The 27,546-nt window shown below is 45.9% G+C and overlaps 1 protein-coding gene across 1 annotated transcript; it reads left to right on the top strand.

Annotated features, from left to right (window-relative positions):
* The first annotated feature begins 339 nt into the window (after positions 1-339).
* LOC119169453 (uncharacterized) lies at positions 340-16,447 on the top strand. The gene is made up of 2 exons (XM_037420517.2): positions 340-653; positions 14,495-16,447. Exons 1-2 carry the CDS (start codon positions 572-574, stop codon positions 16,309-16,311), a joined length of 1,899 nt encoding a protein of 632 aa, XP_037276414.2. The 5' UTR covers positions 340-571; the 3' UTR covers positions 16,312-16,447.
* Positions 16,448-27,546: the final 11,099 nt, after the last annotated feature.

Raw genomic sequence — 27,546 nt, 5'->3', positions numbered from 1 at the left:
TACTTGGACGAGTAGTATAGAAACGCAGAACTTTCTTTCACTTTCACCTGCTGTACAGAACTATGCAGAGATACATCCGGCATTTTGCCCTCCTCAGAGATCACCTGTACCCTCTCCCATCAGCGTATTTTCGAACCGCAGCCACCACGCTTTCGCTGTCAGCTTACCTGGGCTTTTCGTGTCACCCCTCACGTCATCCCTCCAGCAGCCCACGATCGCCAAGCTGCTTAACGTTCCGGCTCGTAAATCGAGCCGTCGCCTCAAAAACAAGGCGGTGCCGACCGGACAGCCGTTGCGAACGAACGCCGCGCTGGCCTAGCGCGGTCACTGATTGAGCTTGGCAGGCAAGGCCGCACTGTGCGAGCTCTGTACATCGCAATCGATGCCTCGTCGACCGGACACACAGTGAGCAAAGGTCTTGGAGCTGCCGGACGCTGAGAAGAGAGGTCCAGAGCGAAGTCGTTCCGTACTATCCAAAGGCAACCATCTGGGTTACAGGGTCGCGGTCGCTTCCTGTCGACCACACCTTCCTCTTTTCTTTCGAGTGATCTCTCCCGGACGTCTTCCCGACATGGCAGCTAAGTCGGCATGTCCCTTGGTGGTGCTTGCTGCACTGATGATGTGCATCAGTTGGAACAACCAGCTGTGCGCCAGTGAGTATACGCGAAACACGGGTGTGAGTACGTCAGTTGTCCTGTACGCATGGAAATAATAGGGAACGGAGTTGAATTACAAGTTTTCGGTTGTTTTTGCAGGTGAAGGTTTCAAATCATCAGAATAAGCTTTTCCATTTATCTTCAGACGCCTAGCCGAGATTGATTGGTTGTAGAGTTTAATGTCCTATAAAGCGACTCAGGCTTTAAAAAACGCTATACAGGAGGGCTCCAGATACTCTACGCAACGCGGCATTCTTTAGACTGTATGCCCTTCATGAGAGAGAAGGTGTCGGCGCTGTTCAGGCGCCTTTTGCATCACTCTGCAAGCAGGCTTCATACAGAAACTTGCCTAAACACATGCATAATGAACATTGCTTTGTGAATCGAAGAAACGAGTACGCATGAAGCTGCCAACAGCTCTTAGTGTTTTTACAACCCTGTATTCATCCCAAATGTCAGAAACTTACTTTAATAAGACTACGCAGGATGCATCTTGCATTTTCTATGCAGTATAACTTTGTAATAATGTATTTACTTTTATTTATACCTACCGTCAATCCCAGAGTGATAGCAACAAGTGAACAATCCAAGACAGTGGTTTAGTACAGTCAAAAGGGGGAAAATACAACAAATGCAACAACAAATAGAAAACCAGAACACATGAGCACATTTTTTCAAACCACAAACACAGTAAGTTTGCGAGGATAACAAGTCGCTTTCTACTCGTTTTCAGAAAGTAGCTAAGGATGTGATACTCGTAATGGAAGGGGACAGGTTTTTCCATTCTCTGATAGCAAGTGGAAAGAACAGGAACTTGAAAGCATCTGTGTGAAATTTGTAAGAATCAAGGGCATGAGAGGGATTATGGTGGGTAGTTCTAGCTGCAGATAGCCTTAAGCAGCGAGACTTGGCTATGCTTAGATGACTGCGTAGCATTTGATACATGAGCTATAAACGTGCCCATATCGCTCGGTTTTTCATGGTTAATATTGCAGCCTTCTTTAGCAATTCTGTAGGTGAATCTGTTCTGTTAAATTTGTTCAAAGTTACCCTAAGCGCTTTTCGTTGAACGCCTTCGAGCTTGCTGGTAAGTTTTTTGTTTGTGTGTGTGTGTGTGTGTGTGTGTGTGTGTGTGTGTGTGTGTGTGTGTGTGTGTGTGTGTCGGCGTGTGTGTGTGTGTGTGTGTGTGTGTGTGTGTGTGTGTGTGTGTGTGTGTGTGTGTCTGCGTGCGTGCGTGTGTGTGTGTGTGTAGGGGAACCAGGCACCAGGCTATGTTTGCGTATTCGAGGATGGAGTGGATAAAATTATTATAGGCCAGTAACTTTGTGTTTGGTGGTGTTTGCTGTAATCGCCTCTTTATAAATAACAATCTTTTAAGTGCAGATGATGTGATGCAATAAATATAAGCGTCCATCGTAGATCATGTGATAAAAGTACACCTAAATACTTAGATTTGGTGACATTGGATAGAGGGGGTAAGGGGGGGGGCTGAATTATTGACGTAATTGAGATCGGATGAACACTTTTTCCTAGTTATGGACAAGAGCATGGACTTTTTTTGTTTATGTGCATTTGCCAAGCCTTGTACCAAGCTGAACTGCTTCTAAGGACATATTTAAAGGGCTATGGTCACCGTGAGAGTTCAGTTTTTGTACAGTATGCAGTCATCTGCAAATAACCTGCATCCAACATTGACAGAAGAAGGCAGATTGTTAAGAAAAAGTAAGAATAATACCGGTGCCATTATGGTACCTTGCGGTATGCCAGAAGTCAACGGTATGACTAAAGATCGGGTATAGTTTATTTTCACGAACTGCAACCTATCTGTAAGAAAGATTGTTGCACAGTAAAAAATCTGTCTTTTGCAAGAGTAAGTTGTTGCTTGAAGATAAGTATACTTTTTTTAGTGCGCACGGAAAGTTTCAGAAAAAAGACAGATAGGACAGAGCACATAAAATATAAATTTGCTATGCTACGCCCAATCGAACGTTTTCAAGAAATCGAGTAGAATGAGTTCTATTTGAATTTGATGATCGATGCCTAACGAGACTTCATGGACCACTTTAATAAGTTAAGTTACTGGGGACATTATCTGGCGGAAGTAGTAAACAACTTTTCAACAAGGCCCTGGCGGAAGCCTTGTTGAACAGGAGACAGTATTTTGTGTTCGTCAAGGTTTTCCGTTATGTACTTTAAAATAATGTGTTCCATCAGTTTACCAACCGTACATGCTAATGAGATGGGCCGATAATTACAAGGTTCGTTTTTATTTTCGGACTCATGTATCGGAATCATTTTGGCTTTTTTCTGCTCCTTTGGTACGGTATGCAACTGCAGTGATAGGTTAAAAAGCAGACACAGGTATTTTGATATACACTCGGCTTATCTGTTTGAAAATGCATTGGATATCTATGATATGTAAGTAAGCGCGAACAGAGAAGAACATAAAAGAGTATTGACACGGACAAAGCGTTATACTTTCAATTAATCTTTTATATTTGCGCGAATCGATAAATACATACCAAGCGATAAGTACATAACATGCACATTTCGTGGATTCACACCCAGTAAGAAATTTTACACCTAAAAGGGTGTAAAAAGGGTGCTTTTACGAGAAAGCACCCTTTGCAACACCCTTTAACACCCATAAATGGCCGATTGAAAAAAAAGCACCCATGTGTTTGGGTGCTTGCCTCGATAACACTCTAAAATAGGCTCTAAGGGTGATTTTTTGCCTGAGAAGGGTGTAGGTGACGATTCATCAGATGGAATATGCAGCATAAGAAGAACACATAATTATAATATTTGGGATTTTACGTCTCAAAAACCTCGATATGATTATGAGGGTCGTCGTAGTGGAAAGCTCTAGAGATTTTGACCATTTGGTGTTCTTTAATGGGCGCTGATATCGCACAGTGCACAGGCTTCTACCTTTCCGCCTCCATCTGAATTCAACTGCCACGGGCGGCATCGAACCCGCGACCTTCGGATTGGCGGCCGAGCAGCGTAGCTACTGCACGAATATGTGGACCTTGCGGTAAATGACGGCCTAGACTTAGAATGTGTCAAGGTGCTCTCCGAATACAGCAGAATGCCAGCAGAAGCAAATCGCGTTTCATCTATAATGACAATTAACTGCAATCCACGTTACGAAAGCTCACCTTAGCGTTGGTTATAAGCTACATGTTTGCTGTGGATTATATACAGGAACATAATGTTTGCCCGAGTATGGGTGTGTGTGCGTGAGCCTGCGCATGTGTTCGCGTGTAAGCGCGATTGTGTGTACACCCGTGCATGTGTGCGTCCGCGTGTATGTGCGAGTCCGTGCTTGTGTTAAGCGTGCCTGGGCACATGTGTACGCCCATGCATGCTTGCGTTTACGGTCGCGTGTGTGTGTTGCCGTATGCGTGTATACGTTTATATGTGTGCGCCTGTGAATAAGTATGCGTGTGTATCAGCCCGTGCGCCCTCAAATTTCTTGTGTGTGTGCGGGGGGGGGGGGGCACTACTTAGTGTTTAAGGTCTCACACCTGTTCAGACTGGGAGTCTATATGGGAGGTGGCTTAAGAAATGGCGGGGGTCAACGTACTGTACACGGACTATTCAGTACATGGAAAACAGCTGCTCATTTTCGTACCTCATCATTGCTTACGAACTTGCTGTGGTAGCTGATTAGGTCCGCTGAGGCGCTTCTACGCTCGAAAACGTGGGTTATGACCAATTCACACGAAAAGCTGTCACTGCACTTATGCACAAGCATTGTTTATATTAACAACGTTTAACAACAACGTGCCCTGCCTTTGCTACAGGTGCTTAGCTAGCTCATTGGGCAACCATATGAAAATATGTGCTGATCATGTGGTCAGCAAAAAGTTTGTTAGAACAACCTCGGCACGTTTCGTGGTGCGTGACAAGCCTTCTAAACATCCGCGACTGTGAATTAATTTGTTCCTGCTTCGACTACGCATTCAGTGTTTGCGGCACCATACGCGGAATTGCCAGACACAGACAATGCGAAAAGAAATTCCTCTGTAAAAAAGTGTAGCGATGCTTTCCCGCTAATGCCACCGAGGACGAAATAATTATTGTTTCTAGCCATTCCATGGTGCACTTTGTTTTCCGCAAGTTTTGCTTCACTATCTTTAGCCCACTGCAATCGCATTCCGTCAAAACACTCAAAGAACCCGAGGCTGGTAAATAACCTGCGTCGCTGTGCGACTGGCTGGAAGGAGTGTTGCCGTTTACAAGGAGTCATTCCGCGTCGAACGGCCGTCCGCCCTATGCGCCATAGCGTTTGCCTTTCGGCGCCGTCTAAGCGGGTTCCCGCTCCTCCCCTCCCCCCCCCCCCGCTCACCCCGGCCAGCGTTGCTCCCACAACGGCGGCGTAGATAAGCGAATAGTTGCGTCACCGAACACCTGCGTCGACAGCTGCGGTGCTGCCACCAGTGCCTCCTTCTTCTCTCTCTCAACGTTGCTCTCTCTGTCTCATCGTCTTTCAAATGCGTTGCGTTGGTCTGGGGTCTTGGTCGCTGTGTGTGTTCTAGCGAACAGGCGCATATTCAATGGTGGTCATGCATGACACCGTGTTTGAAGTGACGCTCGGATTAAGGAATATTCATGGAGTGGCGGACACGGACAACGTGGGCCTGTTAACGGTGAGTGTACTGTTTTTGTAGGTAGTAATCATACAGCGCTAGCTGGGCGCCTGCAGCAGCTCTGCCGAAGTAGGCTGCCAGCCATTTACAACAGCATGCGTTCGCGGGCCTGTTGCAGATGCCCGATTAAACGTGTGACTTAACGAGTTCGCACTGCTATGCGCGATGTTGTGTAAGTGCCTGCATCACTCATACAGTGAGCGATGTGATCACTTAACAAGGGCGGGATTAGTTGCTGATCGCACATTGTCTCTACACTGCACAAAGTGATTGATATTGTTTTAAGATGTGCTTTGGGCTACATCGTAATAACATTTCTATTAATACTCAAATGTGCAACGTGCTTCTGTAGGTGTAAGCGTAAAAAAAAGAAAAAAAAGAAAAAATTATGTACAGAGGCGCACTGTACGAAATTGCTTTTTTTTTGCTTAAAGACGGTATAGTTGGAGGTGATGATATGCCGCGATGCTCCCAGGACGTGCGCCTCGGTCTTTTAAGCTATTTAGGAAAAGTGTCACCAGCAACAGGGAAAGATCTAGCAGACTTCCAAAGGCGCGTTGTTGTGGCCATCGCCGTGCGTTGTTTTCCCTCGTTTCTGTTTGCTGTTTTCGTGCTTTGCCTTCATCTGCGATAACGTTCGGCGTTATAACAGAATCGAGAGAGTATACGTGACTGTGGGAGCTATGTGCGGTAGCTCTAGCATAAGCCATGGCTGCTGCAACGTAGACGGCGTCCGCGCGCGTTGGTGTCGTTCGAGCGCTCCTACTTGCTTGATTGTGTTTAACTGAGTATTTAGGCACGGGCTACGTTTGTAGATCCCGTGGTCAATAATCGCTAATAGCGTGCCCCTGATTGCCATCAGAGGATGGGCTTGGTTGTTGAAATATTCCAGACGATTTTTCTGAAAGCAAGCTTTGAAGAATTTTTCTTAAAAAAGAAATACTTTCATACGTGCTAGGCAGTACCAATTGCAGGCCCACAACTCTTTAAAAACTGAACGAGTTATCACATCTTTTATCAAATTACAATGAATTAAGATGATTGAATTATAGATGACGAATTTCTGTGCTAGATTAGGTGCACAAAACACATGTTCGCAGCCCTACGTCTAGAAAGCAGGCAAATAGGAAGCACAGCGTCAAATTTGGATTAGATTTCATTGACGGAGCGTCTTGTGAGGGTAGAAAGAACGAGAAAATTGTTCATTTTTGATGCCCTTATAGAGGCAGTCCGAATTGCACTGATTGGTGTCTTGTAACAATTCCTCAGATTGTTAGAGGCGTGATTAAAGTCAGTAAATCTTTTACTTTTTTGCAGACCTCTTCGCTAGTGCCACGCCCAAGATCATTTGTTCTCATGTAAAAGAGAAAGCAGAGATGTCTTCACTGTTTGTACATGAAGAGGTAAGTTTCTTGTGCGTTTTGATTATTGCTACATGTTCTGAACGTTGTACTTTAAGAATTGTTTTTCACACTGGCTCACTACCCTAGAAGGAATTTGATTCTTGTGAGTTCAGGCTTTCGTAACTGCCATTTTTGAGCTGTAGTCTTACACTTCACCTCATTTCGGGAATTTGCTGTATGCTGGAAAACTCTTATCTTTATCATACGAAATTATTGGAATGTATGAGTTGTATGCTTCGAGTTCAGTGTAATGTCAATTACATGCCATTTCGAAGGATACACACTACACATTCTTTATATATGGTGCTGCCAGAACAGCACGAACATCCTTTTATGAGAAGTCATATTTGCTCTTATTACAGGATGAGAGGGTGCCGCTGACGTCCTGCGTAGTCTACCCCGGCCCCAGCCTAGAGCAAGCCTACTTCCTGAACCTCCGCATGGATAACCGAAAAATCTTCCGTGTCAGTAATGACGAAGAAGGAGTGACAGCACTGATGAGTTGATTTTTTTTATTTTCAACATTGTCTACGGCCGCAAGGCCGTTAACAACCACCGTGATTGAGCGGCTTGTTCTCAGCGTGAGTTTGGAGTTTATCAAAAAAGTTGTTCAGGCAGTACGACGCTGAAAATTTTAGTGTCACAATGCCTGAACAACTTTTTCTAGTGTGGTCATGGTAGATGAACAAATATTGTTATTTGTGTAAGTTATTTTGCTTAAATATAGCTGGACCATTCCATGCCAAACGTCCCAGCCACTTTGGCGACCATCTGAATTGTATTTGAAAAAAAAAATGTGCTGACTTACTGCGTTGAAAACAGTGAACTGCTAGAATATTTCAGCGAGAAAAATGTTTTGTTTATGTGGCTGGCTTATAACTTCCTGGCATAATGCCGTCTGTGTGCTGTTTGTGGAAAATTTTGTTTTAAAACTACCGCTTATTTTTTCTTAAGCAAATTCGGTCTACCTGTTAAGTAAATGTGCTTCTGTAAGGTATTTGAAGCTCAAAAATAATAGTGCAATTTTTTTTGCCACATTCGCTTCCAAGAATAAAGCCAAAATGTGTTATGTTTGCCTTTGTTATTGCAATAATGCACTTTGTATGAATATCTGAGCAGTGAATACTTACTCCACAGAAGGTATATTTTGAGGAAAAAATATCTTTATACCTCTAAAGCTGCTGAAATATACGAGAAAATATCACGAATTTCACAAAGTCGTGATTTTTGTCCGTATTGAGATGCAATTTGCTCCATGTTGTGATACAATTAAAACTCATCATTATACCTAAACTGTAAGAAAATAAAATTCTTTCTGTAATAAAAATCTTATCGCAAAAAGGACAGGAAAGAGCGCTGTCAACTGAATTTTATTGAAGGTGCTAGGAGCGTTTTTATACGGAGCACAAGACCAGGGCTCATCTGCAACAACACATGTGTGACCATGACAAAATAATTTTAACCGAGAAAAGAATACTCTTTTTCGGAAAAGTCAAGTGAAGGTGTACTGATGCATTGATCCTTGGCCTTCCTGATAAAGTGTTCTAAAATCTCATTTTCTGCTTGATTTTTTTTTTCAAAAACCGTGTTTTATGAAACCTAGGACTACACTTACATTCTTTACGGTGTCCGGCCATGAGACTATTATAGCCCTTCTTAACAATTAAAGCATGCTGTCTTGCTTGATCATTGAAGCATTGCCCAGTTTCTCCTATGTTTACTTTTCCACGTGTTAGCAGTATCTCATACACATTAGATTGGCATTCAGTAAACCTATTCTAGTGACGAATGGTGCAAGATTGACTATTCCTGTTGCTGTAAGTACATGCACTTTTGAAAGCTTGCAAGGGGTGGAAAACAGAAATGTCATATCTGCTGGCTCTTTTCCTAAAATTGTGAGACACCTTATGTACGTAGTACCGTGTGACATGCAAAGGTGATTGGTCATTCTCTTTTTCTTTTGGTCCTGTTTCCTTTAACTTTACTTTCTGCAGGAGGGTTTCGCAAACAAGTGTGATGATGCTTTTGGGTAGTGTCTGGTGCTATCAGCCCAGGAATGCTAAGAATGTTCTGCCTTTTGATAGTGGGCATTCAAAATTAGTAGAAAGAGGAATTGATACCACATGTATTCAGGCCACCCTTCAGAAGTCATGTTAGCACAAGGGTGAGGTCAGGCTTAAAAACCAGATTAAAAGACTAAAAGATGCTGGGTATCCCAACAGAATCATCACACCTTTTTGCAAAACCCTCCTGCAGAAAGTAAAGTTAAAGAAGACAGGACCAACAAAAAACAATGACCAAAACCTTTGCATGTTATACCACATCACGTGTCTCACAAGTAAAAAATTAGCCAGCAGATATGATATTAGCGTGTTGTTTTCCACCCCTTGCAAGCTTTCAAAAGTGTGTGTACTAAACAGCAACAGGAATAGTCAATCTTGCCCCATTCGTCATGAGAATAGGTTTACTTAATGCCAATTTAACGTTTGTAGAAGTATTTTTTATCAGGTAAACCAATGATCAGTGCATCACTACACGTTCACTTATCCTTTCCAAGAGGGAGTATTCTTTTCACAGTTAAGATTATTTTATAGTGCTCACACGTGTCGTCGTGCATGAACATGGTTCTTGTACTCCTTATAAAAGCGCTTGTAGCACATTCATTAAATTCAGTTGACAGTCTGTGCTCTTTCCTGTCCTTTCTGTCTCTTCCTAAAGTTGTCGCGCTGTGACTAGCACACAACCACGATGAGCCAACTCTCCCAAATTAAGCTCTTGTTACGTAACACGTAGACCGAGTTTCGTATGTAAAGAAGGAGCGGTACTTTTAAAATAAAATTTTTCACATACAACACCTAGACGGCATTCCAGGAAGTTCAGAAGGCAGCCACGTGACCAAACATTTTTCCTCTCCTAAATATTCCAGAAGTTCACTATTTTCAATGCAGCACGAGTTTTTCGAATACATTTGAGATGGTTGCCAAAATGTCTGGGACATTTGGCATAAAGTGACCCAACTGTGTCATTAGCCATAATAATGCATTACCTAGCTCTTTTGTTTTTTGTGTGTCCTGACTCAGTTTTGTGTTCGTTTTGAGCTCATTGTGTTTCTGATCATTGTATTGGTTTCTTAAGTATTCGCTAAAGTTATATGTGCGAAAACCCGTATATGTTTGCATGTACATCATTTCTCATAAGCAATTGTTATACATCCAGGAATACAAAGCTTAAACCACTGTGATTGTATACATTTGAAAACACTATCCAAATATATTTTTGTGTGCATCACTTCTTGGGAACGATTGTGTACATGAAGGCATATATAGTGAAATTATGGTGATTGTATATATTTGAAAGAATCATAAGTATATATTTGCCTGTATTTCATTCCTATTAACCGATTGTGTACATGAAGGAGTATTAAACTGGAAACCACTGGGATTGTAGATACTTGAAAGAATTATAGGGATATATTAGCGTGTATTTCATTTGTAGTCTCTATGTACTTGAAGCAGTATACTAAACTGAAACCAGTGTATTTGTATGTTGCAAAGAATTGTAAATAAAGTGAAACTGAAAAAATATACTGAACAATTGAGGTGTTGCATGTGTAGTGTACGTATACGTGAACGTATATCTGGTGAAAAAGTTGTGTGGCAGAAGAAAAGTTTATGTTTTATTTGCCTATTAAATAAACACAATATGCAAGGGCAGCAAGGCTTCATTTTCTGTAACGCACATTATGCATATACTGTGAAGTATATATAGATCCAGCACAAGTTCATACACGATTGTACGCGTTTATATTTTTGCCCACACGCAATGAACGGAGCTCGACAGGTGGCGCACCATCGATAATCAGGACCACTTTCTTCAAGTAGTGTGTAATCAGTGCATGCTGATATCTATTAGTGCAGTCTAAAAGAATACTGCCACCCCTGCCATGGGCACTCAACACCCTTGTGCACCCTTCTCGCACCCTCCTCAGAGGCTGCTAAAAAAGTGATGGACATCGAAGGCACCCTTCCTTAAGGGTGTTTTTGTAACACGCTACAGTTTTTTACATGTACACCCTATTCTAAGGGTGCATGGTAAAGCACCCTTTTTGGAAGGTGCTGAATTAACACCCTTATGGTGTCGTCCACGGGACAAGCTCATTTACACCCTTCTGGGTGTAAAAATTTTTACTGTGATGCATTGTTGAGCCGAGCACGTGTACAATGCAGTGTCACGACTTAGCGAAAAGTGCCATGTAACTGTGTTGAATCACGGTAATAAAGCTCTTTTCGAGAAAACGATACTGAGAGTTGGCTAAGGCACATGTCTTATAATGTGGGAATTTCATACGCCTTTATATTCTCCCTTGCCATCTTGCCAGGTGTCTTAAATAAGATTGCCGCTTTCTTTACAATTTTGGCAAGAAATGCCCAGATGACCTGATATTGCTTTCATGACAATATAATAATGCTCTTTCAATCTCTCATTGATACCTTGGCCGGTCTTACCAACATAGGTGCTTCCACAGAAAAGCAGAATAGCATGAACAACGTCGCGAGTACAGTTTACAAAAGGTGTTCTATGACTAACGAGGCAAGCGTTTACACTGTTACAATGAAAATTGACCCGTCAACAAAACTATTGTAGATGTTTGGGAGCTGAAAAGACCAAATTCAGCCCTGACTTTCCCGCGATCCTTCTGAAGTTGTGCGAAGCACCATGCAAGTATAGGCACGGCGGCCAATTGCTTTTTGCTGTACGACCGCTATTGCCTTTAAATCGGTGTTTTAGCTTTCTGCTCAAGCTTTCTGCGACCGAGCTCAGCGCACATACTGGGTAAGCTGACTATGCGAATCACTTGGTCCAGTTCAGTAAACTACACTAAACCTTCCAATTACAAGACTTTTCAAGGGAGTTATTAAAACAGGATTGAAAAATAGCGCTTTTACCGAGCATCGAATGGTTTAAGCCAGTTTTCTGAGCCAAGCCAACCGCTCTACGTCGTGGATAACACAGGGAACCTTTCAAGACGCATACTGTATAGGTTTCTAAACAGCGAAAGGATATAGTAATATCTAGGGTTTTACGTCACAGAACCACGATACGATTACGAGAGACACCGTGGTGGAGGGCTTCGGAAATTTCGGTCATCTGGGGTATTTTTATAGTGCACTCACATCGCACAGTACACGGGCCTGTACAATTTCGCCTCCATTGAAATGTGACCTTCGGGTCGGCATCCGAGCCCCGTAATCGCTACATCATCGCGGCGGACACAGCAAAAGGGTCTATATGCGTCTTCACTGCAGTTTATTTCTTTAAAGTCTTCTTTTAAGGGTATTAGACAAGGAGTAATGTTTAACAAATTTACACGCGAATGTTTTGAACACAACTTCAGGAAACAGATGGATTAATGATGGCAGAAGTGGCTTGAGAATAGCTGTTCCAATTTTTTTCTACTCATATAAAAAATTATACTTGAAATCTAGTGAACTGCGTTTGTGGTAGAGTAACTTGAAGGGAATGACCAGAGTGATTAGGCATGTGTGAAATGTACGTGAAGTCTGTATCACTCAGTTAACTCAAATAAAACGTATGAAAAAGAGGATTGCAACCTGTCAACGGAAGGCAAGTGTTTCCAAATCCAATTCTGTTTTTCAAGACGTGTTGCTGATATCGTGCGAATATGCAGAAATATTTACCTTGATAGCCCGATTTTGAAGTAACTCGAGTTCATTCATGACACGTTTGGTGAGGCCTCCAGATTGAAAATGCATACTCAAGCTTTGGCCTGAAAAGTTATTTATAAAACAAATCATTTTACCTTGTTTTAGTGTATGGCGTAAGTGTCATCTAAGGAATCCTAATTAGTAGTCAAAATGATGTTATCATTGAGATGACGTCAGGATTGGTCATGAGACAGAGTGATGCCGATGTGTCGGAATTATTGAACTCACTGCAGAGGAACATGAATGATTGAGTTGGTAAACATGAAAGGGTTACGACGGCGGGAAAGGAAAAAAAAAAGCTTCCAGTTATCGCAATTTAGGTTTGTTTCTTAACGGTTACACAACTTTGTGCATTGTTAAGGTTATACTGCATATATTTTTGGTCATTAAAGGGGGTTGCGAAGTGGTATATTACAGTCATCTGCAGAACATGGAAAAGTTACAAGTTACTTTTATAGGTAAATTGTTAACATGAATTAAAAAAGAGAGGTCCCAAGAAAAACTCTTGCGGGACCGCTAAATAGTAGGTTAGAAAAGGGATTGTTAACAAATATCAATTTGGAGCGATTAGTCAGAATTGGTGTTATTTATTCAAGTGCGTTAGAATCTGCATTTATTAAATATAATTTCAGAAGTAAGCCTTGGTGAGCGACTGTCCGAAATGTTTTTGTAAAATCCAGGAAAAGAGGCTCACTCCGAATGTTGCCTCCACGTTTACAATAAGTCGCGCAGAAAAACTGCCACCTGCATTTCGCAAGAATAACCTTTACGGAACCCATATTGGCAAGAATGAAAAAAAAGCTTATTGGGTCCAAGCAGTTGATTATGTGGAACTCGTGCATTGAACGCAGCGCGTCGTATTCATTGGCACCGAGCCACAACACTACAACGGTTTACTGTAAAGTGGGCAAGTTAAACTTACATTCATTCAGAAAATATACCTTCTGCCTAGGGCTCATTCGGACACAGATTCGCAATACATATGCTGAGTGTGACTTACTCCGACTCAAGCTCACGGTTATGTTAGTGCAGTGTGAGCTTGAGTGAGTAAACTCATAAGCGAGAATGCCGACTTGCGTATAATGCATGCGATCGCTTCAGTGATTAGATGAGGCCTTTCTTTGAAAAGGAGCTCGTCTTTGGCTGAGCAAAAGCAGCACCTCCGACCACAAAGTAAATCTTACACCGACTTCTCGTCCATTTTCTTTATAAAGTTACACATAAAAACTTCTATTTTAGGAGTTGAACACGATAGCGACATCCTGTTCTTAGTGCGTACTTCAAACACCTAGTGCATGAAACCTTTCCGAATTCGCTATGCACCCCCTATGCGTGGCCTTAAAGGAATGAACGCGTTTGCGTATGTGCCTTTTGTAGTGGGGCACCTTCTTTCAATGACGAAGCCATTATGATAATCGCATATTCTGACGCTTGTTGGCAACTGAGGCTTGTACCACTGCAATAAGCAATGTTGCATTGTGAAGCATGTATACAGGACGCGTGTGTTTGTGAAGCATGAAAGCTACTTTCACTTCATTTCTGATCAGAGGAAGTTCATTACCCTGTTTGCCCTGGAAGCGGCGTGGCCATGCGGTAGAACATCCGCTTACCACGCAAACAGTCCGTGTTCGATACCCACTGAGATCCAAACAACCTTGGTTTGCTGCCTACTCTGCGCCAGGGTCTTAACATTTATTTTCCTAACATCATTCCTAATTTTTCGGTCACGTATAAGATGTTGATTTTTCGCTCAAAGCCAATGACGCCCACCGGTGTTTCTGTGAAACGAACTCTTTAAAAATAATAATGGCAGCTGGGTGACAGTCCTTTTCCTCATGTGTCCCCAAAATCGTAGTAGCTGTAACAATTTTCTAACTGTACGAAGTGGTCTATGGTCCGTCTTATTTGTCCGCGTTGAACTTAAGAACGGTCTTTGGTCGTGTGTGTTGCTTGCGAGTCATGAAAAATACCTTGATGTATCTCATCCATGAGCATCAAGCTTGGCTGAAATAACTGATTTTCTCACTTCCTGTTACTGCGTTCTTTGACCGCAGGGGCCCAGTTCATCAAAGGAGGAGGCGTCAAAGGATCCGTCAAAGAAGTTGAAAGCGGGAACTTTCGGTCTTTAAAGAATGGACTTGGTCCCGGATACTCCGGGAGTGGTGGCACCAAGGGGTTCTCTTCAGTGAAGGGCTCGCTCGGTGGCACAAAGGGAGGATCTGTAATTACAAATGGTGGCATGTCTTCCTTCGGCTCCAAAGGCGGCTTTGGATCATCGTCTCTGAGCAGCAATAGTTTTTCAAATTTCGCCAAGGGTGGCTTTGGTACGAGCAGCCTCCAGAATAAACAGGAGTCTGCTGGTATAAAAAGTGTAAAAGGAAGTAGCGCGCTGAAAGGTGGGTCCCTGCAGGGTTCGATGATAAGTGAAGAGTCCAGCCAGATAAAAGGCATCAAAGGTGGTTTAAGAGGCCAGTCGGCCAAAGGAATTGTCAAAGGTGCTTTAATGGGTGATTCCAAGCAGAGTCAGCAGTCATTTGGCTTAGGGAGCATCAAAACAGGTCAAGCTCTCTTCGCTAAAGGCTCAACCAAAGGAGGTTCCTTGAGCAGCGTGCTGCAAAGTCAGCAGTCCAGACAAGTGAAAGGTGTGAAAGGAAGCGGTGGCATAACGGGTACTTTCGGAAGCCAGTTTGGAATGAAAGGGTTTTCTAAGGGCGACTTCGCGCAGAGCCAGAAACAAAGTCGCTTTGGTGGCATCAAAGGTACTGATGGTCTGAAGGGAAGCCTCAAAGGGCGTTTTCCTGAACGGGAGTCTTTCGGTGGCTTCCAGGGTGGACGGTTGTCCGGCGGAACGAAAGGTTTCAAAGGCGGCAGTAGCAGCTCAATGCTGGAACAACAAACAAGCCAGAAGTCACGACGGTTGCTGAATGATGGTGCCTTTGGTCTGAACGGTGGCGACTTTCAGCAGTCTTCTCAACCGAAAGGTTCCCTGAAAGGTGCAGCTGTTGGGTTCAAGCGGCACACATCTAGCTTCGGCAGTGCATCTTCTGAAACGCGGAAAACTCAGCTGTCTAGTATCGAGCGTTTCGGACACCACGCGCAGCATTCGCGCTTCAGCTCTGTCGGGTCGAGCGGGATTCTACGAAGCGTGCATTTTCAGGAACCTTCCGGTCAACTGAGGCGCCAGTCACAGCAGAGTTTCAGTTCGCATCGGTGGGTCAGCGGACATGGTGGCTTCAGTGCTTCGAAGCACTCATCCAACAGCCAGCGACGTCATTCCGGACTGCCATTCGGTGGTCAGCAGCAACAGCAGTGGTCAAACAAGGGAGCTGCGTTCCAGCAACAAGGCAAGAACAATCTGCTGCAGCAATCTCAAAAGCAGACGAGTCAAAGTGTGAAGAGCATCGGGTCACTCCAACGAGGAAGCAATGAGCTGACAGGCAACCAGCTTGGCGGCCAAGGACAAATGGTACTAAGGCAGTCCGTCGGTTTGTCCGGCTTTAGCACTTCTTCCAAAGACCAGCAACAGCGCGTCGGTCAGTCTAGCCAAAGTGCATTCCTCAGCGGAATACGCAAGGGTAATGTAGCAACACAGCAAGCGGTCGACCAAAAAAGCTTGTCGGCATCAAGTTTCAATCAAAAGAGAGCGGGTCTGGGGAATGAACAAATTCTAGAATCTGGGCTGGGTAAAGACTCGAGCTCTGATACGAATTCGTATCGGAAATCTCAGCGATTGATGCAGTCGAACCAAGCTGCAATGAAGAGATCTTTCGCACTCGGATCCGTGAGTTCAGACTCACAACAGAAGTCCGTGAAAGGACTCCTCCAGCAACAGCAGCAGCAGCAGCTAGTGCAGCAGCAAAGGCGGTCCTAGGTAGGGGATAAAGTACTGACAAGGTGACATTGCATGGAGTGATTTTTAACTTACCAACTCTAGAATAGCAAGCCATCAACCGTAACATAGTTATTCACCAATATATAATTTCAATAAAGGGGCTTTTTCAATTTCAGCGCAGCGAAATTTTTTTTTCTTACTGCATCTGCAGTCAATACGACTAACGCATCATGCTCCTGAAGAGAGACAGGCACCCTCACATGACATTGAATTAGCAGATTTACATTAACATACTTATTCTCGTCATTTTACTATTACACCGACATGTGGTACTCCACTACAAAGACTGGTGCAGGTAAACAATTCACGTATTGTAGAAAATTCACACAGGCTTTCACAATAGCCCTCCAATCACACGTGTAACGAAAGGAATTCCGCTCATAATAAAGAACTGAGACAGTCAAAACTGTTATTTGAGACCAGGTAGGAGCGTAGGCCTAGCTATTGAAATCAGCGACAGTCCGGGCTGAGCGTCTCATGCTTAGCACTGACAATGTGTTTGCCGAGATCTGCATGACCCACTACATTCATCATTATATATTTCCCCCTCGCTGAAGATGGTGCCAAGTAAGTGTTCTAAGGTGTCGTGAGGACAAGTGGTTCGTGATATGGTTTGAGGCGATCCACATGTACGATTTCGCGGCCTCGGCGACGCAGGTCCACAGTTGCCGTGAGGGGTTCGATGAGGTAGTTAACAGTGGAAGTTTGTTCTATGACGCAATAAGGTCCATGGTACCTGCTGACAAACTTTGTAGAGGTACCAGGAGCAGTACTGGGGGGCACCCACAGCCAAACAAGAGAGTTGGGCTAAAATTGGTAGTTGGACCGTTCATCGTCGTGACGAAATTTCTGTAGCCCTTGTTCTTGTGTTGTAAGGGTGCGAGCTAATTGTCGACATTCTTCCTCATACCGCGCCGCTTCGGAAACTGGTGTGCCTTCGGATGAGTCGGGTCGGTAGGGGAGAATGGTGTCGATTGGAGATGATGGTTCTCGACCATAAAGTAAAAAGAAGGGAGAAAAGCCAGTCGTCGCTTGAGGTGCCGTGTTGTAAGCGTATGTTACGTTGGGAAGGATAAGATCCCAGTTGGTGTGGTCGGAGGCGACATACATAGAAAGCATGTCGCCAAGAGTACGGTTGAAACGCTCGGTCAAGCCATTTGTTTGTGGGCGATATGCGGTAGTACAGTGGTGAATCACATGGCATTCTGCAAGAAGTTCTTGAATAACATCCGCGAGAAAGACGTGGCTTCGGTCGCTCAAAAGTTCACGTGGAGCGCCGTGACGCAGAGCAAAACGTTGCAGCAGGAAAGACGCAACGTCACGTGCCGTCGTGGCTGGTAGAGCGGCCGTTTCTGCATATCTCGTGAGATGGTTGATCGCTACAATAATCCAGCAATTCCCAGCTGATGTATATGGTAGAGGACCATAAAGGTCTATTCCAACCCGGTCGAATGGTCGCACTGGGCATGGTAACGGCTGCATTGGTGCAGTAGGACGGCTAGGATTGTGCTTGCGGCGTTGGCACTCTGTGCAAGATTGAATGTACTTTTGAACGAATGCGTACATGTCGTGCCAATAAAACCGAAAACGTAGCCTGTCGTAGGTTTCAAACAAACCGGCGTGCGCACACTGCGGATCGGCATGGAAAGCAGCACATATGCTCGCACGGAGATGCCTGGGTATGACGAGTAGCCATTTTCGACCGTCAGGGTGGTAGTTGCGGCGATAAAGTATTCAATCACGGATGGCGAAGGGAGAGGCTTGTCGGTGTAGCGCTCGAGATGGCGGGTGGGCAAGTGTTTCAGATAGGTAATCCATCAGAGACGCAATCCACGAATCTTTGCGCTGCTCCGCAGCCACGTTGATGGGTCCTGATAGTGGAAGGAAGTTGTCTTGGATGGAGACACTCGCGATATCAGTAGAAACAGACGAACGCGAAAGAGCGTCGACATTGGCGTGCTTCTGGCCTGAGCGATAAATGACACGGATGTCGTACTCTTGGAGCCGTAAAGCCCATCGTGCCAAGCGTCCTGAGGGATCTTTGAGGGAGGATAACCAGCAGAGCGCATGGTGGTCAGTAACAACATCTAAAGGGCGGCCATACAGATAAGGCCGAAATTTTGTAATGGCCCAGATAATCGCTAGGCTTTCTTTCTGAGTTACCAAATAATTTGCTTCTGTTCTTGTAAGAGTGCGGCTCGCGTACACAACAACATATTCATGGTAACCAGGCTTTCGTTGGGCGAGTACAGCGCCAAGACCGACACCACTAGCACCTGTGTGGATTTCTGTGGGAGCGCTTATATCGAAATGACGCAGTATGGGTGATGTTTGTAAGCAGTTCATGGAGCTTCGCAAAGGCACTGTCGCAGGCTTGAGACCACGCAGATAGATTGTGGTCTCCCTGAAGTAGGTCTGTCAGAGGCGCCATGATCGAGGTGAAATCCTGGACGAAGCGGCGGAAGTATGAGCAAAGCCCATTGAAACTACGCAGCTGATTGAGAGACGCGGGCCTCGGGAACTCGTGAACAGCGCGTAGCTTAGCGGGGTCAGGAAGAACGCCATCCTTCGACACGACGTGTCCGAAAATGGTCAGCTTGCGCGCTCCAAAGTGACACTTCTTCAAGTTGAGTTGGAGGCCTGCTGCAGAGAGGCAGCGTAGAACCTGTTCCAAGCGACGAAGGTGCGTGGGAAAATCGGGCGAGAATACCACTACATCGACTAAGTAGCACAAACACGTGTTTCATTTGAGGTCTCATAGGATAGTGTCCATCATGCGCTCAAATAGTGCCGGCGCATTACATAGGCCGAATGGCATCACATTAAATTCGTATAAGCCGTCTGGTGTAACAAAGGCAGTTTTTCGCCTATCATCCGGATTCATGGGCACTTGCCAGTACCCAGAGCGTTGATCAAGGGAGGAAAAGAACTCTTCGCCTTGTAAAGAGTCGAGGGCGTCATCGATTTGAGGCAAAGGATAAACATCCTTTCATGTTATTTTGTTTCGGCGACGATAATCTACGCAAAAGCGTATCTTGCCATCCTTCTTTTTAACTAAAACAACTGGCGACGCCCAAGGACTGTTTGATGGTAGAACGACGCCTCGCTTTAGCATGTCACCTACTTGTTCATCGATGACACGGCGTTCAGTCGGTGAAACACGGTATGGTCGCTGCCGTAGTGGTGGGGGATTACCTGTGTCGATCTGGTGGCATACGGTAGATGTTCGACCTAAAGTAGCGATGTGACTGTCAAAAGATGGCCGAAAATTGTCAAGGAGGCTCAAAAGCTCACACCTCTGTTGTGGGTTTAGGCCTTCGTCGATGACACGGTTGAAAATGTCAGTAGTGGAAGGGTCATTCACGGAACTACACGAGAGGGCACTGACTTCCGATGATTCATCAGAAACGTCAAGTGTAGCGATGGTTTCGAGTGATTCTATCGAACCAATACATTCGCCTCGAAGCAGCGTATTCGTGAATGGGAACGGATTCTCCACAGGCACGTTGGTCGCACCACCTTGAAGAGTAAGGAGAGCGGTTGGGAGCGGTGATAAGTGGCGATGAACGAAAGCAGCGGAAGGCGTGAAGAATGTGGTAGCGTCGACGACGGTGGAACACGACACAGGTGCGAAGACAGTAGCGCGTGGAGGGATTTGGGTGTCGTCACTAATGACCAACTTCGCGTCGGAAGGGCGATCGTGCACTGGTAGCGCATCACCAAGGGGACAAAAGGCGACTTCGGCACGGGCGCAATTAATGACGGCTTGGTGATGGGAGAGAAAATCCCGACCTAAAATGATGTCATGAGAACAGTGCGGGAGTACTACGAACTGCACTGTGTAGGGCACTCCTTGAATTACAAGTCTGGCAGTACACGCGGCCACAGGATGCACAGGCTGTGCAGTGGCAGTGTAAAGACATGAACCCAAGTAAGGCATTGTCACTTTTCAAATTGAACTCCAAACTTTTTCGGCGATGACAGAAATTGCGGCACCAGTATCAATAAGGGCAAGTACGGGTACACCTTCAAGAACGGCATTAATTACATTCGGCAGCGAACGAAGAGGTCTTGTGCTTTGCGACGAGGACGCAGTTCTTGCCTCGGGAACTGCGTCATTTAGTTTTCCGCGTCGATATTAGGGGGCGTCGGCGCATCGGAGAGGGCGAGCGTCAACGTGGAGAAGGAAATCGGCGATCAGGAGCTGGTCGGTGGCTTGGTCGAGGAGCGTACAATTCGGGGTCTGGAGTGTATTGAGTGTACGTGTAATCGTTCTCACATCGACGTGGGTTTTCACGTGAGTGGAGTGGGTGGCGGCGGCACAGACGTGTGACGTGCCAAGGTAGACCACACGAAAAGCAGATCAGTCGGTTGTCGGCAGTGCGCCATAGAGGGACTCGGCGAACTGGAGGTCGTGGCGGCTGGGCAGCAAAAACAGGAGCCGGCAGTGGAGGCGGCGCTTTGAACGTCTGTGGTGGTAATCGTGCTGCTGCTTCGGCGTACGTCAATAATGCATTGACTGGTGGCACCAGCTGCGGAGGAAGGACCTCAGACACTTGATCTCGTATAATAGTCCGTAGAGTAGGGCTAAGCGGCGCACTGCGCTCCGGTAGGCCATAGATGAGCGAGAGTTGGCGGGCAACTTCTTCGCGCACGAAATCTTTGATCTGCGAGAGGAGGACGGGGTCTTGCGAGGGAGTTAAACCGGAAATTGATTCCTGATGTGGGACAGCACGGCGGGTGACGAGACGTTGCCGGCGGAGCTCATCATAGCTTTGGCAGAGCTCGGTAACTTGGGCGACAGTAGCAGGGCTTTTTGAAGTAAGCATCTGGAAGGCATCCTCGTCAATACCCTTAAAAATATGCTTGATGCGGTCCACCTCTGTCATGTTCACATCGACGTGTTTGCACAAGTCAATGACGTATTCTATGTAACTTGTAAAGTTCTCACCAGGCAGTTGAGATCTCGACTGAAGGCGCTGCTCCGCACGAAGTTTGCGGACAGAAGGACGACCGAAGACTTCGCTGAACTTTGCCTTGAATGCTGTCTAGGTGGGAACGTCAGTCTCATGGTTCCGAAGCCATAAGTGGGCAATGCCACTGAGGTAAATGCCGACAGTGGCCAGTCTCGTGGCTTCGTCCCATTTGTTCAAGACACTCACGAGTTCGTAAGTAGCCAGCCAGTCGTCGACGTCGTGATCGTCAGTGCCGCTGAATATGGGAGGATCCCGCTGACGGACCGCGCCGGAGCACACGATGGCCTGGGAAGCCATAGGAGGAGGGCTTGTGGCAGATGCAGTGGTCATGACAGCAGGTAGAGTCCGGCTTCACAACTCCAGCATTGCAAGGAGACCCCGCACCTCCACCAATTATATTAAAGAACTGAGACAGTCAAAACTGTTATTCGAGGCCAGGTAGGAGCGTAGGCCTAGCTAGCGAAATCAGCGACCGTCCGCGCCGAGCATCTCGTACTTAGCACTGACAATGTGTTTGCCGAAATTTGCATGACCCACTACATTCATCATTACACGCTCAATACTTGAAGTTTCACACATACCAAAAATGACGGTGCGCCTTTAAAAAAACGACTCTTTCTTTATTTTCAACGTTATACATATGTTATTACCTTCAATGCCAGAAGTCGTTACGAAAGGAAGAGGCAGTAGAAACAAAATACCGCATATTTATTCAAAACACCGGGAAAAAAGGAGGGAAGGAAGGACAAGTACAACAAAACAGAAGGCAGAGAAGTTAACCAGGCATTTGCCCGGTTTGCTACCCTACACTGGGGGAATGGGAAGGGGGAGTATAAAGATGAGATAGAAAGGAAAAAGAAGAGAAAGACAAAAAAAATGTCAGTCAATGGGCTGACGCGTATGCAGCGGTGGCACTACACGAAAGCGAAAGGCGTTCACATAGGCCTGTAGTGCTCAAAAAGCGCAAGACACCTTTGACTGCCTTTTGAGCCGCCGATGGACGAGGACGGTGCTCCAGCAGTAAAAATGATTTTAAAAAGTAACTCATTCGTAGTAATGGCGCAGCGCGGTTTTGATAGCAATCGCGTGGTGTACAATGTTTCTACAATAGCATTTTTGTGATTGTCTGCTTTATTTTTACCCTTCTAAATGACGCCACCTATCCCGTCTGTCGGGGGCTCACCTGTTTGCGGCTTCGGTGTTCCGGCAATTCTAGATTTGGTAATCCAGCTCAAATAATGTGATCGCTACTGGCGCTTGCACTACGGCTTATTTCGACACGATGTCTCGAGTCTCCGCAATGCGGATATTGCGAGCTTCTACGAATAAAAGTGAATTTGCCAAATAGCACCACAACTGTAAATCCTACCCGGTGGGTAGTTTACGTTACGTGGAGGTACAATGGCTAGAATAGGGAAGTGTGATGAACGCGCCGGCTAGCGCGTAACGCCTTGGGAGGAAACCGCCAGATGGTACTGGCACACGTTTGCACGTCACCCAAGGCGGCGCTGCGCTGCGCGGAGACGGCAATCAACCACGCGCGGGGGCAATGAAACATTTAAAATATACTTTTTTTGCTCGTGAATGGCCTCAAATGGTGACGAGAAAATATGTTAATTAGCTTCTGAAAAACAGGATGCCTACGCGGGTGCACGACTGATCTGAAATATCGTCAGGTCGACAGGATGCCGAAAGTAAGCGCGTAACGGTACTGAAACATTTTATCGATGAGAAGTGGTAGAAGAGTGGAACGATGAGCTCAGTTGTGAGCCATTGCTTGCAACACTTTTCGCGGCGAACCACCATTTTCTCAAGCACTAATCTGTAAATAATTAATTGATGATTTGATATGTGGGGTTTAACGTCCCAAAACCACCATATAATTATGAGAGACACCGTAGTGGAGGGCTCCGGAAATTCCGACCAACTGGGTTTTTTCAACGTGCGCCAAAATCTGAAACCTGTAAATAAAGCCCCATCAATCAAAGCGTCATAATCATGAGGCGAGATTTACGAGCGGTGTCTGAATGAAATCCTTTAATTTCTGCGCACAGGTGATAGAACACATTTCCGAGTAGTGACTGTTTACAACATGCATTCTTAGAAGAGTGAAACTTTGGGCTAGTTGGTATTGCATGATGAAGAACGTACAGCGCGAACACAAGACGGGAATACTAAAGAAGGGACACAGACAAGCGCTGTCTGTGTCCCTTCTTTAGTATTCCCGTCTTGTGTTCGCGCTGTACGTTCTTCATCATGCATTCTTAATAATTTGTTGCACGTCCTTTTTTATCCCCAAGAAAAAGTTTATTAGTTCACAAGCGCCCGCCCAACAGAACATTGGGCTGCAAGCCTAGGTTGTGTGCCTGAGCTTCAGGCACTTCCTCTTTTCACGGGAAGATGCTCGCTTTTTGTGGAGTACCTTAGTGTAAAAACGCAAATGGGTGAGCAGAAAAAAACTTGTTTACTTGATTGGTGAAGCTCGGACAATGTTGTGTGCAGCCCAGTGTGACATATTTTTTTTTTCAAGCAGGAAACAAGCTCTTCTAAGCTGTCACTGTGAAGCTCGTTGTAGCTAAAGCACTTTGAAAAAGTGATTTCAAAGGCGTCTACAAATGCGAAGAGCTTCTCCGAAAGTCCTCCCCATAGGCGTCCACACGACGGAGGCAAAGGGGGCTGGCCACCTGGGACGGCGGCGCTAAATCTGTTCTATCTAGATGGGTGGCGTAAAATCTGCCTCATACACTGATTTAATATAAAGTAGACACCTTGAAATAAACATTTGCTTCCCCCCTCCCCTGAACGGTAAGCACGCCCATGGGTGTACCCCTTTCAATGCGGACAGTTTCGCCCATCACAGTGTGCTCGAAGTGCCGGGAGACGTACCTTTCGCTGAAGTGCAGCTCGCACACAGCCGAGTTATCTTGAAGCAGCTTGTCAGCGCGCGGGATCTCTCTACGCCACTCCGCTAACAGAGCTTCGTCCTTTGGAACGCCGAACAACGCATGCTTCTTTTCAGCTGACTAGTAGCCTGTAGTGAACCCGGGTGACGAAGCAATGACTTTGTTTTCGCGCCATCAGAGTGCATACAGATACACTGGTGTCAGAGTGCCACCGCAATTAAAAAAAAAAAACGAGGACGAACGCGCCCAACAAAACTGTCGGAAACGTGCAAACGACGTTTAAACGATTGCGCGCTCCCCCACGCTGCTCCTCCTCGGAGGCTTCAGTGCGCTCCTTAGGCGCCGCTTGCCGCTCATCACACTTTCCTATTCTAGCCACTGTAGTGGAGGTTAATGTTCTGTAAAGACCCGCGCGTGCGCAGATATTAGAGAGTTATAAGACAGTTATAGTTTAGCGTTAGCGTGATAGCGTAGGTTAAGGGAATGGCGTTACCGTGCAGCAAACGTTCGTTGTAGGCAGCGTCTTATAGTTTAGCGAAATGACGCTTACGTGGTTTACGTGCCCCTAAGTCGGATGGTGGCGCCACCTATTAGATGGTTAATAAGTTAAACAGTGAAAATGAAAAGAAACCGAGAATGTTTGCTTATGCCACCGCGCGAAGCATTGTTAGAAGTTTATTTTTGTGATAATAAAAGTAAATAAATATGAACCACTTACAAAACGTGAAAACATCTACGTTGCCGATTTGTTTGCATTGATCTTGCAGTTAGGCCTAGGCGCGTTCGAAATGGGAAGCTATCTCAAAAACTACGCCAACTTACCCGTAATACTCAGTCATCGAAGCTAACTGAAGGCAAACGAAGCCACTTTGAACAGTCGTTTGCTGCAAACAAGGTGAATCTTTCAACAACTACGTCAAAATCACTTCGAAGCGGGCGTCCGAGAGCGCTACCATGTTTACGTGCACTACGTGCACCTACGCTACCTTAAATCTGAAACATACAGCGCGTACAGTTAGCGGTACGCGTAACGTACGTATCTGCGCATGCGCACTTCGATTCCGGTGCCACGATGAGACTGACGTCGGTGCGGGAAGAGAACACGAGGGCGCCGTGCCATCGCGTGCACGTAAAGTTGGCTTCGACGCGTGAAATCGAACATCAGACGTCGCTTTGCCTCACGTGATGGCGCTCGCCGAATAGCAACGTGAGCGGCGGAAGGAAAAAAGTACGCGAAACTGTGCTACCTAAAGGTAGCATATACAGTATCTCTTCTAGGTCGCGACTACTTGATCAAGGCGCTCACTCGCACGTCGTCTGCTAGGCCAATACCATATAGCTCATGCCAGCAATCCGCGGAAGGTCGTTTTGTCACCGTTGACGTTCGCTTGAGTGGGAGTTGCTTGCTTGACTCACTGGAAGTAGATTTTTGAGAGAAGCCTTTGCCATGACCTAATACTAAAAGCTTGGGTTCCCAATATTCCCTGATGCTTGCTACTGTCTAGTGGCAGTAGCGTGCCAATTCTCTCGTGAGTGCTAGCAAACCTACCTCACTCAATATATATAGATATACTGCCGGGTCGAATGACAACCACGTTTTCATTGTGCTTATATTGGAAAACCACGCCTGCTGTAGGACAGTCGAGTACACGTGACGTGCCTTCGTTTGAGTGAGCACAGGTGCCAATTTGTTGACGACACATAGTAGAAGAAATAAGCAGTAATGAATGACAGAACCGCATGACGGAGACTGCTGAAAAACAAGTGCTTTGGGGTGCTATAGGGATTCGCCAGTGCCCGTGGAGGGGCTAACATGAAAATACCGAACGGAAGGCGTCATCGATGACAGCTGGCGGGTATTCTTGATGAACGAGTACTTCGCGCATATGTGTGCTGTTTTTGTGGAAGTCCTTGGTTCGGGAGCGATTTGTCGGAATCTGTGTTCTTGGGAATAGAGAAGGCTGGTCTTGCAGTGTCGCGGGTGGCAGGCAATGATGACATGGCTCTTTTACGTTTGCCTTACTCTCTTGAGATGCTGCCCCTTCCTAATCACGTCGTGTATTTTCTGGCTTCTTCTCCTAGATATTTCTTTTTTTTGCGTTTCAACCCCCCCCCCCCCGTTTTTTTCATATTTTTCTTCTGACCCCTTTCTTCCTGTCTCGACAAGCCATAAGAAGACACAGAAAATGTGTAAATAATATTATGCCTGGAAATAGACGGGGCTCCCGTCGAAATATCGGCTGAATAAACAGTTATGCAAAAGCGCATCTACTTTCATACTTACAGCATTGCGGCAACCGAAGTTATTCATTCTTCTGCATATCAGCCTTATCACAAAGGTCTGCTGCCTGTGCTTTTCCCAAACAACAGACATGAACTTTTCGGATCCACGGAGCCTTGACCTCAATATCGGTGGCTCGCTACTCAAGTTCATTCATCAGCACTTCTATCGGGCCAGCCCCCAATCCCCTGCCTTCATCTGCCAGCCTGACGCATACATTGGCGACATCGGTGAACTATTGGACTTTGTCCCTAAAGATATCTCTCACCTTATTCTGCACATCTGAACCTACGACCTGGCTACTACGGATGCATTCGACCGCTACGTGGCCCTTCTTGACCGCATCCAACATGAGTGACCCGATATCACAAGGGTGTTTGCCACCCTAGTGCTCCCACGAGCCTCCAACGAACGGCTTCGCCGACACAACTGGCGTGCAGTGAGGAGGTTCAACTTTGAGGCTCGGAAGTTTAACTTGCGACTCCTGAATTTGTGCCATGCGAGAGAAGGCGTCTTCTATGTGAACCACCGGATCGACGCGCTCCCGCCAAGGATCGTGCTCGCGGCCAATGGTCTATACCCGAGCTTCACAGGAGTGTCTCTTTTAGCGTGGAACATTTATAACCTGCTTCTAGACATACGGCGGCCCTACATCAACACCTGGCTAGATCACGCCCCACAGCCAGAGGCGTACGAGCTTCAGGAGACGCCATCCTACTCCCACGAACTCCGGCATGACCCTTCCGGTGACACCTGTCGAGGCGGCGAACGGAAGAAAAAGAACCAAGCAGCCACAAAAGCAGTCACTGCCCCTTCTACAGGCCAGCAGATCCCGTCGGGACCTCCATAAAAGTGTGCGCGACCGCCATCACGTGTGCCGCAGCTGTCGACGCCGCCTACTAGACACATCCCGAAAAGGCGACGAAGGTTAATCCGGGCCAACAACGATGGCCTGCTGTACCACAACCAACAGCAACCAGTGACCAGAATCAACGATTTCCAAGCAACAAAAATCAGCAGCCAGCATGAGGCAATGGCAACCAGCAACCAACAG

Source organism: Rhipicephalus microplus, chromosome 2 (assembly GCF_043290135.1).
Source record: "Rhipicephalus microplus isolate Deutch F79 chromosome 2, USDA_Rmic, whole genome shotgun sequence".
Lineage (NCBI taxonomy): Eukaryota > Metazoa > Arthropoda > Arachnida > Ixodida > Ixodidae > Rhipicephalus > Rhipicephalus microplus.
The sequence above is the reverse complement of the archived record's forward strand: the minus strand, read 5'-3'. Positions and strand labels throughout refer to the sequence as shown.

Bases quoted from the DNA above. Each gene is read 5' to 3' on its own strand.
- LOC119169453 (XM_037420517.2), top strand. From the start codon at position 572: ATGGCAGCTAAGTCGGCATGTCCCTTGGTGGTGCTTGCTGCACTGATG. The intron at 654-14,494 runs GTGAGTATACGC...CTTTGACCGCAG, and splicing joins GAACAACCAGCTGTGCGCCA to GGGCCCAGTTCATCAAAGGA.